The sequence below is a fragment of the Scylla paramamosain genome, chromosome 45, assembly GCF_035594125.1.
Source record: "Scylla paramamosain isolate STU-SP2022 chromosome 45, ASM3559412v1, whole genome shotgun sequence".
Classification (NCBI taxonomy): Eukaryota; Metazoa; Arthropoda; class Malacostraca; order Decapoda; family Portunidae; genus Scylla; species Scylla paramamosain.
This window is the reverse complement of record NC_087195.1, coordinates 6,735,001-6,747,500: the sequence shown is the minus strand read 5'-3', so window position 1 is coordinate 6,747,500 and position 12,500 is coordinate 6,735,001. Positions and strand designations below refer to the sequence as shown.

The following is a 12,500-nucleotide window of genomic DNA, read 5'->3' as shown; positions in this document are numbered from 1 at the left end:
CCATTTTTAACCAAAACACCAAAACAGACACCCAACCACACCCATCAAATGCCCACAACACCACTCCACCATTACAGGAGAAAAAAGAAAAAAAAAAAAAAAAAAAAAAAAGGAAAAAAAACTATTTCCTAATCAACACCACCACCACCCACCTCGATAACGTCCATCTTAGCATCACACCAGAAGATTCTCCTCAGCTTGGTGTCAATAACCACCCCGTTCGGCCAGCCCAGGTCCGTGCCCACCACCAGCTGCCTCATGGTGCCATCCAGGGCCGCCCTTTCTATCTTAGGGTGACTCCCCCAGTCCGTCCAGAACATAAGGCCCTCATCGGGGTCTATCGCGATGGCCCTTGGCTCATCTAAGTTGTCGGTGATGAGAATCTGTGGGATCAGGAGGAGGTCAGGAGGTCAGGCTAAGGATCTGCTGGGAAAGGGTGTAGTTTAGGTTATAATCTTATCTCTTCTAACTCCTTTATAAAAATAGATAAATAAAATAATACATAAATAAAAAGATGGTGATGGTTGATATTATAACCTCTTCATCTCCTATCACTACCTCTTTCCCCCTACACCATCACCCTATCACCTTCCACTGTCACCCTACTTAACCCCATTGTCACTATCAAACCAAACTATCCCACCATCACCCATTCACACACAGCTATCACCACCCATCTCCATATCGTCCCATCACTTACAATCACCCCTCTATCCTATCATTACACCCCCTCACCAACCCATCATCCTATTATCACACCCTCCCATTCATCCCCATTACTATACCAAACCAACTTACCCCACAGCTCCCTCCCGTCACCTTATTATCCCCCTCACCTTCCGAGACGTCCCATTCAGCCTGGCCACCTCTATCCGGTCTGGCCACGTGTCAGTCCAGTACAAGTTCCGGGCCACCCAGTCCACCGCCACACCATCAGGATTACGCACCTCCCGTGATACGACGACCTCCTGCTGCGTGCCGTCAAGCCGTGACCTCTGAATGCACTCCACCTGCGGACATTGCCAGTCACCACCACACCACGAAAGTCTAATATTACAAACACACACTCACGCACACACACATACACATACCTCGTCATCGGTCCAGTACACAAAGGCATCAATGGGGTCATAGTCCACTGCGATGGCATGCCTGACACCCGACACAGGGATCACGACGGCAGTGTGGTCAGGCGTGTCAAGGGAGATGCGGCGAAGATCTGTACGCCGCGCCAGGATCAGCATTTCCTCTGGTCCTATGTGGGATGACAAGGACACAAATAGAACTGGATTTTAGGACTGTATGCTTTGAATTATATATGTAATGTAATTCTTCTAGGAGTATAGATTCTGAATTATATATTTACACAAACACTCACCATCTGAACAATTAAATTTATCAAGAAGCTTCACCCCAGTAGGACAGGCACAGGAGTAGTGAGTGGGAGGAGGGGCGGCCAGGCAGAGATGGCTGCAGCCCCCATTGGCCCGCTGGCATGGGGTGTCGGCAGGGGGCTGTTGGGCTGGGTCGTAAACATGAAGATACATCGGAGACAAGCCGGCACCCAGTTGGTGTTGTTCCTGGCACGCTCTCTGTGAATGAGTTGAGTGTAGGAATGTTTGTTTGTTTGTTTGTTTATTTGTGTGGTGTTGTGTTGTGATGTTTCTAACTGGTATTTCTCTCTCTCTCTCTCTCTCTCTCTCTCTCTCTCTCTCTCTCTCTCTCTCTAATGTACTTATCAATAAAAAAACTATAATTATTCTGTTTATATTACAGCATTAGCATACAGTTTCTCTCTCTCTCTCTCTCTCTCTCTCTTACCAATAAAATACAGTGCTTATTCTGCTTATGATATTGTGCTACCCTCTCTCTCTCTCTCTCTCTCTCTCTCTCTCCCTTACCAATAAAATACAGTGCTTATTCTGCTTATGATATTGTGCTACCCTCTCTCTCTCTCACCCCATCATCAATGGTGCAGTAGTGGATGGCCCTCGTCTCCCAGTCGGTCCAGTACAGGGTGTGGTTGAAGTAGGTGAGGGCAAAGGGATGAGGCAGCTTCTCCTGGACCACCTGAAGTAATGAGGGCAGGTGAGGCCAGGTGTCATGCATAATTAAGGTGTTGGTTTGTTATTTTATTTGTTTATTTATTTTCTCTTTTCTTTTTTTTACTTTATTATCTTCCTCCTGCTATTCTGCCTATCATTTCTCTTCCTCCTCTCCATCTCTTTTATATTTATTCCTACTCCCTTTTCTTCAACTGTCCTCCTCCACCCATACTAACACTCCTCCTATTCTTCCTCCACATATCTCCACCACCACCTTCACTACCAGTAATCCTCTTCCTCCTCCTTCAAAGACGAGAAAAAACTCTTTATCCTCCTCCTCCTCCTACTTCTAATTTTAGTCTATTATTATTCCCCCTCCTCTTCCTTCAATATCAATTAAAAAGTTTTCCTCCTCCTCCTCTTAATTTTGCTGTATCACTCCTCCTCCTTCTCTTGCTCTTTCAATACCAGCAAAAAACTACCACCACCACCACCACCACTAACACCACCAACCTTCTTCCTCCGTCGGCCATCAAAGTCCACAGAAGCGATGTATGACAGTTTAGCATCCGCCCAGTAGATGACTCGCCGTCCTGTGTCGATGGTAAGACCGTTGGGCCAAAATATTTCCTCCTGGACGATGACAGTGCGGGTGGCAGCATCCCCGTTCATCCCTGCCCTCTCTATCTTTGGGTTCTCCCCCCAGTCGGTCCAGAACATTAGGCTGTGAGGGGGATGGGGAAATGGGTTAGGTTAGGTTAGGGTGGGTGGGTGTGTGTGTGTGTGTGTGTGTGTGTGTGTGTGTGTGTGTGTGTGTGTGTGTGTGTGTGTAAAAAAACACCAATCAAAACAAACCAAACCAAAACAAGCCCTTCACTACCTCCTCCTCCCCACACAAACTCACCCCTCCGAGGGCACCAGCGCGATGGCCCGGGGCTGATCGAGGTCCTGCCAGAATAGAACACGGCGGTGGGCAGCTGTGTACAGACCAGCGACCTCTATCTTGTTGGTGTCCGAGTCTGTCCAGTACAGTTTGCGGCCCAGCCAGTCCACGGCCAGGCCATCCGGGGACACAATGCCCCGGGAGATTACTGTCACCTGTGGGTATGAGGGGGAATAAGGTAAGCGGGGTAAGTGGGTACGCTGGGTTAGTGAGGATAAGGTTTTCTTGATTAATGTGGGTAGGCTGGGTTTGTGTGGGTAGGCTGGGGTAGTGGGAGTAATGGGCTAGGTTTGTGTGGGTAATGGGGCTGAATTAATGGGTGTATTTGGGGAGCTTACTGTCACTGGTGTGGGTTTAAATGGTGTAGGTTAAATGGAGTGTTTTGAGGTGTTTCCAGATGTGCTTATGTAATAGAATAGATGCCTCTCTCACTCTCTCTCTCTCTCTCTCACACTGAACTAAAACATATACTAGGAAACTCTCTATCCTCCCTCTCTCACATTCTCTCACACACACTCATTCATGCACACACACACACACAAACACTCCCACACACTCTAAACCCTTTCTCACTCTCTCCCTCTCTCTCTACCATCCACACACACACACACACACACACACACACACACACACACACACACACAGATATTTACACATACAATAAAATAATAAAACAAAGCATGCCAAATCTCTCTCTCTCTCTCTCTCTCTCTCTCTCTCTCTCTCTCTCTCTCTCTCTCTCTCTCTCTCTCTCTCTCTCTCACCTGGGTATGGTCCTTAGTGCCATGGGTGCTGTTGACCTGCACACACTTAATGAGCTCATTGTCGATATCTGTCCAACACACCAGCTGCCCCTTGTAGTAGTAGTCAACACATGCTGCATCTGTCACGTCCTGCAGTGGTGGTGGTGGTGGTGAGTGTGATGGTGATGGTGATGGTGGTAGTGGTGGTGGTGGAGTAAAAAATTTAAATACTAATACTAATGAATAAATGAATAAAAAAGGATACCAGTTAATGAGAATGAGTAAAGAGTTTTATTTTTTGTCTTTTCTAAATCATAAAGCTCCTTGAAAGATTCCACCACTTAAATAAAGGTCTGGAAAAAAGTGTTAGATGGGTACAGGGAAATATTTAAGTAGTTTCCAGTTTCCGTGGTTAGAGAAGGGAAAAAAAAGAGAGTAAAGGGTTTTTTTTCCCATTCCACCATATAAAAAATAGATAAATAGATAAAAAAAAAGACTCCATCAATTAAAGGAAGTGCATCATACAGGAAACATCCTATCACATCCTGTCAACAACAACAACAACAACAACAACAACAACTCAGAAACAAACATGACAACAGCAGCGATAACAAGAAATAAAAATAACCATGACACTTCCAACCCTATGAAATAAATGTAAACAAGTCAACCCTTTATCAGTAAACATCCTTTCTTTAACCAATACTCTCCTATCCCCCTTATTATTCCTCTCTTCCTTCTTCCCTTTTTTATTAAATTTTCTCTTCCATTCATTAACTCACCTTTACAATGATGTGATGTCTCTCCCTTCCAACCTCAATGATGCGAATGTCCTTACGATTAGCAAACAGCAACTCTGGGTAGCCCACTGTTGGAGAGAGAGGGGGGGGGGGGGGGCTGAGTGTGTGGAGACTGGCTGAGTATATGGTGGGTAAGACTGGAGGAGGAGGAGGAGGAGGAACACAAAGGAAGAGCATACATAAGCAACAGAGGAGGAGGGGGGAAGATGAGGAGAAACAGAAAGAGGAGGTACAGAAAGGAGGAGGAGGAAGAGATCTTCACAATCTAACTAAATATAAGCAGAACAAATAAAATAATGATAACAACAACAACAACAATTATGAAGAAAATTCAAACACACAAACACACACACACACAGTCCCTATCAGTGTGTATTCTCTTATCTCCCTTATCACCTCATATCTAAAATTAATTCCCCACTCACACACACACACACACACACACACAGACACACACACACACACCTAACCACCACCCACCACTTTCAAATTAAGCAAAACCTGTGGGTAAGATTTTCACGTCATTTCTCACCTAAATTTCCTGTTTTTTTTCATATTCTTTTTTTCTCTAAACCTTCTCCTTGTCTCCTGCTTGTCCTTATCAGCCTGCTCTGTCCTGCTGGCTGTTGTGTGCCCTGCTAACCAACACTCCTCCTCCTCCTCCTCCTCCTCCTCCTGTTGCTGGTTCCTAAGGTATTCCTGTGTGACTTCTCCAGCTACTAGTATTTTGCAAATGGCTGGCCGTGTGTTTCTTTGTATTTCTGGGTTTATATTCATACGGCAAGGTTTCTACAGGTGTGTCTCATTTCTGGACCTGAAACACCTGTGTCATCATTGCTGCTGCAACCTTTCTAATATAAAAACCTATATTTTTTTTTATTTGTATAGTAGAACTTTTATTTGTATAGTACATTTTTCATCTAAATATTAAAAATCATGTACATTCTTTTATCTATATTATTAAAGATTTTTTTTTTTCCATTTTGAATTTCTATACAAACTTGAAACCTTGACTTCTTGTCCTGCAGATTTGGTTTAAGTCACTTACCAAACCTGACCTAACCGAACTGAGCCAAACCGAACCGAACCAAACGTAGCCTAACCTGACCTGAACTAACCAAACCTAACCTCACCTTACCTAACCAAACCTAATCTAACCAAACCTGACCTGACCTGACCAAACCTAACCTAATGGGTGGTCACGGTAACTCATAAGGTACAGGGTGACACACAGGCCAGGTAGGATGACTTGAGGGTGATTAGGGTGACTTCGGGGTGATTAGGGTGAGCGGGGTGACTTAAGGGTGATTAGGGTGTTATACCGTTTATCACACCCTAAAAACCCTAATATTTAAAAATCCTTAAAATATGCCATCAAAACCCTAGATTGCAAGAGAGAGAGAGAGAGAGAGAGAGAGAGAGAGAGAGAGAGAGAGAGAGAGAGAGAGAGAGAGAGAAATAAAAACACGCACAAAACAAATTCAAACCACAACAAAAACATGACAAAAAACAAAAAAATATTGCTAAAAATCAAAACAAATTAACCCCCCGAAAAAAAAAGAAAAAATAAACCAAAAAAAAAACGAAGAAAATCCAGAAATAAACACGAACCTCCAAAAAAATCAAAACAAACTCAAATATTTCCCCAAAAACCTCACTAATTCTCACCTGCGGCCGGTAAGCACAGGTGGGCAATGAGGCAGGTGATGAGCACGTGCATGGCGGCCACTCATCATCATCATCATCATTTCAAAACATCCCTCATCACACACTGCTAAGGAGAAGAGTACAAGGATCCGCAGCTGCACATTTCCCTTCTCTCATCGCTACCGTGACACTGATGCTCCTCCGCCCCGCCACCAGCTACCACCAGCCGCACCGCGCCCCACCCCGCATCCCTCCGCGCAGTAGATTAGTACCTATGTTAGGATTGGTGTTTCAATTAGGTGTTTTAGCGTGTTTTGTGGTATTTAAGTTTTTGAACATATATCTTTTGTTTTTTTATTTGGTTTGGTGTTGTTTGTTTTTTTAGTTATTCAGTGTTGTTATTGTTAAATTCAATTTTTGCTTAATTTAAAATTAAAAATATTTTGGCAGACTCTTTTAATTAAAAAATGAATCTGAATTTATTTCCATTTAAATTCCTGGCTAATAAAATATGTTGAGTCTATTTCAAGCACTCATGAATAGCAAGTCTACATCAAATAGTTTAGTTAGCCATTTCAATTTAAAAATTTTCTATGAATATGCATCCCAGAAAACATGTAGACATTTTTTTTTTCTCCAAATTAAAGTAATATGTAAACATAACTACAATAGTAACATAAGTGGTCATTTCCCTCACTTCTGCCATATTGACAGTCCCAGCAGCATTCTCTGTGTGTGCCTCGCAGAATAATGATTACACTTACGGGAGACAGCGCATCTCAGGACGTGATGGCAATGCGGCCCAGCTAGGATGCATTTTGTGGGAGGTCTACTACTCTGCTGGTGTGTGCTGCTCTAAGGGGACTTACACTGCAATACTGTCATGAGGCATCCCTTCATTGCTACACAGTACCAGCTGAACCTGTACAGTGCCAGCGGGTGCGTGTACAGACAACACCAAGGGTGGGTTCTTTATTGTTCCTTGAAGAACACTGATGGTCAGAGCGAGCAACCACCGCCGATGGACGCCAACCCGCGCCGAGAGCCCACAACTCTGCCACACTGAGTGCACTCACTAGTATTCTTAAAAGGATATCCAAGGGTTGCCCCACGATGGTGACGCAGTGTGTCTTGCCTGTCTTTCATTGGCCAGCCCTTCACACTGCCATTCATATATGTCAAATTTATATTTCTACAGCCTTTAAATGGGTGGATGGAAGGGTAAGTGGTTGAGTGGACGAGGATGAGTGAGTGAGTAGGCTGGTAGACGGTCACTCACACTCAGATCAATGAAATGTTAAGTAGAAAGAGGAAAAAGAAAAAAAAAAGAAAAGTATGTTTCTTCTTATTGTCATTCAGTGCGCGCGCCGAACGATCGCACAGACACCAGTGTGACAAGCACACTCCCTACAGGATGACTTGCTCCCTTCGCTGCACACACAGGGACAAGATACATTACACACTCAATGTCCTGTCCATTTACACGTAGACAGCGCATCAGTACACCACAGTGACGCCACATAGGGCCTGTTTCCTCACTTGTCACTGAGTGTATTGCACGGTGATTTGTGTACTGTTGTGTGATACATCTATCTGTCTATCTGTTTTTTTTTTTTTTTTTTTTTATGTAGGAAGGATACTGGCCAAGGGCAACAAAAATCTAATAAAAAAAAAATGCCCACTGAAATGCCAGTCCCATAAAAGGGTCAAAGCAGTGGTCAAAAATTGGTGGATAAGTGTCTTGAAACCTCCCTCTTGAAGGAATTCAAATCGTAGGAAAGTGGAAATACAGAAGCAGGCAGGGAGTTCCAGAGTTTACCAGAGAAAGGGATGAATGATTGAGAATACTGGTTAACTCTTGCGTTAGAGAGGTGGACAGAATAGGGGTGAGAGAAAGAAGAAAGTCTTGTGCAGCGAGGCCGCGGAAGGAGGGGAGGCATGCAGTTAGCAAGATCAGAAGAGCAGTTAGCATGAAAATAGCGGTAGAAGACAGCTAGATATGCAACATTGCGGCGGTGAGAGAGAGGCTGAAGACAGTCAGTTAGAGGAGAGGAGTTGATGAGACGAAAAGCTTTTGATTCCACCCTGTCTAGAAGAGCAGTATGAGTGGAACCCCTCCAGACATGTGAAGCATACTCCATACATGGACGGATAAGGCCCTTGTACAGAGTTAGCAGCTGGGGGGGGTGAGAAAAACTGGCGGAGACGTCTCAGAACACCTAACTTCATAGAAGCTGTTTTAGCTAGAGATGAGATGTGAAGTTTCCAGTTGAGATTATAAGTAAAGGACAGACCGAGGATGTTCAGTGTAGAAGAGGGGGACAGTTGAGTGTCATTGAAGAAGAGGGGATAGTTGTCTGGAAGGTTGTGTCGAGTTGATAGATGGAGGAATTGAGTTTTTGAGACATTGAACAATACCAAGTTTGCTCTGCCCCAATCAGAAATTTTAGAAAGATCAGAAGTCAGGCGTTCTGTGGCTTCCCTGCGTGATATGTTTACCTCCTGAAGGGTTGGACTTCTATGAAAAGACGTGGAAAAGTGCAGGGTGGTATCATCAGCGTAGGAGTGGATAGGACAAGAAGTTTGGTTTAAAAGATCATTAATGAATAATAAGAAGAGAGTGGGTGACAGGACAGAACCCTGAGGAATACCACTGTTAATAGATTTAGGAGAAGAAGAGTGACCGTCTACCACAGCAGCAATAGAACGGTCAGAAAGGAAACTTGAGATGAAGTTACAGAGAGAAGGATAGAAACCGTAGGAGGGTAGTTTGGAAATCAAAGCTTTGTGCCAGACTCTATCAAAGGCTTTTGATATGTCCAAGGCAACAGCAAAAGTTTCACCAAAATCTCTAAAAGAGGATGACCAAGACTCAGTAAGGAAAGCCAGAAGATCACCAGTAGAGCGGCCTTGACGGAACCCATACTGGCGATCAGATAAAAGGCTGTGAAGTGATAGATGTTTAAGAATCTTCCTGTTGAGGATAGATTAAAAAACTTTAGATAGGCAGGAAATTAAAGCAATAGGACGGTAGTTTGAGGGATTAGAACGGTCACCCTTTTTAGGAACAGGTTGAATGTAGGCAAACTTCCAGCAAGAAGAAAAGGTAGATGTTGACAGACAGAGCTGAAAGAGTTTGACTAGGCAAGGTGCAAGCACGGAGGCACAGTTTCGGAGAACAATAGGAGGTACCCCATCAGGTCCATAAGCCTTCCGAGGGTTTAGGCCAGCGAGGGCATGGAAAACATCATTGCGAAGAATTTTAATACGTGGCATGTAGTAGTCAGAGGGTGGAGGAGAGGGAGGAACAAGCCCAGAATCGTCCAAGGTAGAGTTTTTAGCAAAGGTTTGAGCAAAGAGTTCAGCTTTATAAATAGATGTTATAGCAGTGGTGCCATCTGGTTGAAATAAAGGAGGGAAAGAAGAAGAAGCAAAGTTATTGGAGATATTTTTGGCTAGATGCCAGAAATCACGAGGGGAGTTAGATCTTGAAAGGTTTTGACATTTTCTGTTAATGAAGGAGGTTATATCATACGACTATTTTCAAAGACTTCAACGATGATTAGCCGGGCTCTCAAGAGTGTTTCTCTTGTTAATAATGTAGAAATCTTGTTAATCTGTCCCTAGAACCGAAAAAAAGAAAAAAAATTGAAAAATTCTTGTGCAGCTTCAACAAGACTTTTAAAAAAGTGTTTCTGCTGTTAATCGTGTAAAAATTTTGTTAATCTCACTGAAACCATAAAAACACTTTAAAACCGTGAAACTTCGAGTAGAGGCAAGGCTGTGGTTTACAGACTCCCTCTTATCTCTTCATCTGCCCTCCTGCCATTCATGCACGTCGACAACTCTTGTCCACAGCACACAGCAATATCTCCTCCTCAACATTCAGGGCTGAAAGATAACCCTCCAATGGTGCCCGCACGCCGGAGCCAAGATGGCCCTCTCTTAGGTAAACAAGACACTGCTCCTCTCCCTCTCTCCTCTGCCAAACGCCTCATCTCGCGCGTCTGCTGCACGGACTGGGACAACGTGTTTGGTGGTACCCTACGCATTACTTCCATGGGCCAGTACCAGACACTCTTCCCTGCAGCCTTGGACCCGGCAAACGTCCCGCGTCCTAGATGTCGCCATCGCCCACCTTCCCCTGAGCCACACAACACTCACAGCTCACCTGCACCCCTGTCTGCGTCTGTCCCCTGACCCATTGTGCCTGTGGTGCAACACTGTCCCCGAGACCATCTAGCTCGTCCTGCTCCACCTGCCCAGCCTCAGGTGTCCGTCCATCACGGCAACCAGCAGCCATCCTGTGTCTTCCTGAAGAAGGCCGGCTAGCTGTCACGCCTGTGGTAGCCTCGCAGGGCGTCACCAGGGGTCATAAGGACCACTACGTCTTCGCTGCCTTGCCAACAACAACAATCAACACAGAGGCAAGATTTTGACTATGATTTTTTGACATTTCCTCCTTCTTCCTCCTGATCCCTGTGGCAGCGTGAGGGCGTGGCCTTTCCCCCGGGGTCAGGTCACGCCGCTAGAGGCTGGAACAAGGTCAAGAGAGATATATGAGAGGGAAGACCTAATGGCCATTTGTATATTTTGTAGTTATTTTATTATTCATTTATTCTAGTGTTGTCTGTATACGGGGCCGCCAGCCCCCCACAGGGCGGCACAGACAAGGCAGCACACACACACACACACACACACACACACACACACACACACACACACACACACACACACACACACACACACACACACACACACACTTAGGCCTGTTTGCTCCTGGTGGAAAGGGACTGTAGTCGTAATAGTAGTAGTAATAGTATTAGTATTAGCATTAGTAGTAGTAGTAGTAGTAGTAGTAGTAGACCACTCTACTTTACCCCATAAAAAAATAGCAATAACAATAAATAAATAAAGTAACATAAGGATGTAAATAAGAATATGTGGATAATATTGAAATAACATTAGTGTTTTTTACCTGAGGGTTAGGTTAGGTTTACTTTGATTTATTTCTTTCATTTCACTGCCAGTCCCTTGATTGTGTAGATCATTATTTTAAAAACCACATTTTTACCCCGATATAGGCAGATATAGGGTGGACCCAGCAGCAGTCATGTGGTGTGTGCAGCAGCCAGTGTCCCGGAGCAGGGCAGCGTGTGTGGGGGCAGCGTGCACCACCAGTGGGGGCGTCCCCGCTGGAGTGACTTGCTGCCGTGTGAACAGTGCCTGCCATCACTACCAGCCTCTGAAAAGTGAGTGAATTGAGTGCAGGCAACTTACATGCTTCATTTGCAACTTGTAGTAGTACGATTGAGACTTAGAACATAAGAAATAAGGGAAGCTGCAAGAAGCGATCAGGCTTACACGTGGCAGTCCCTGTATGAAATATACCTACATATTTCCACCTATCATCCCCAGCCATAAACCTGTCTAATCTTCTCTTAAAGCTTCCTAATGTCCTAGCACTAACAACTTAATGGAAGACTGTTAGGTGGGAGAGTGAAGAAAGTTTGTGGGCACTCAAATTAATTTACTTCTGGTGTAAAAATGCCAACATTCACATGAGTATTGAGTCTTGATGCTAATAGAGGAATAGTCTGATGATGACTACATAGGCTCAGGCACCATGATAGGCCTATAGTTAAGGTGAAATTTGGGAAAATATGTGGAATTAATTCAGGATGGCTGGTAATGTTTTTGTATGATTATTTTTTCAGTTTTGTATTTTGTGAAGGTGCAGGGTGGGTGTCAATAGGCTATGAGTGCTGCATAGGCCTATGGTTATGCCTAAAGTACTGGAAATAAGAGAAAAGAGGAGATTTTAATGGTTTGGATAGGCTAGATTTATTTTCTTAATTTATTCCTTTGTTTATTGATCAGTTTGTTTGTTTGTTTATTCATTTATTTGTTTATTTATTTACTTGTTTGTGTTCCATGCATGTTGGGAAGAGATTAGCCAAGAAAAGGAATAAAAGAGGGAAAGTCTTGTTTACAGTGTATCTTAAATAAATAAATAAATGAATAACCATCTCAGTAAATTAACAAGGATGGAGAGAAAGAGAGAGAGAGAGAGAGAGAGAGAGAGAGAGAGAGAGAGAGAGAGAGAGAGAGAGAGAGAGAGAGAGAGAGAGAGTATATATAACTTGCAATAATTAATTTTCTTTATAGGGAAGAATGAAGAGAGAGGAAAAAGAGGAAAATGAAAATATTGAGAAAATGAAGAAGCCGAGAAAATCCTGACCAGAAATAAAGTGAGTATTATTATTATTATTATTATTATTATTATTATTATTATTATTATTATTATTATTATTATTATTAT

The 12,500-nt window shown here is 43.6% G+C and overlaps 2 protein-coding genes across 2 annotated transcripts in view; one reads left to right on the top strand and one right to left on the bottom strand.

The window, feature by feature from the left end:
• Positions 1–6,379, bottom strand: part of LOC135094460 (low-density lipoprotein receptor-related protein 6-like) — a 21,859-nt gene extending 15,480 nt beyond the window's left edge. The window contains 10 exon segments of the mRNA XM_063994558.1: positions 153–383; positions 837–1,010; positions 1,092–1,255; positions 1,379–1,592; positions 1,960–2,070; positions 2,559–2,769; positions 2,950–3,143; positions 3,753–3,881; positions 4,514–4,599; positions 6,200–6,379. Coding sequence (XP_063850628.1) covers positions 153–383; positions 837–1,010; positions 1,092–1,255; positions 1,379–1,592; positions 1,960–2,070; positions 2,559–2,769; positions 2,950–3,143; positions 3,753–3,881; positions 4,514–4,599; positions 6,200–6,251 — 1,566 coding nt within the window. The 5' untranslated portion in view covers positions 6,252–6,379.
• A 3,740-nt stretch (positions 6,380–10,119) lies between these two features.
• Positions 10,120–12,500, top strand: part of LOC135094459 (proton-associated sugar transporter A-like) — a 25,966-nt gene continuing 23,585 nt past the window's right edge. The window contains 3 exon segments of the mRNA XM_063994557.1: positions 10,120–10,605; positions 11,263–11,430; positions 12,347–12,429. The gene's annotated coding sequence lies outside the window, so the exon portion shown is untranslated.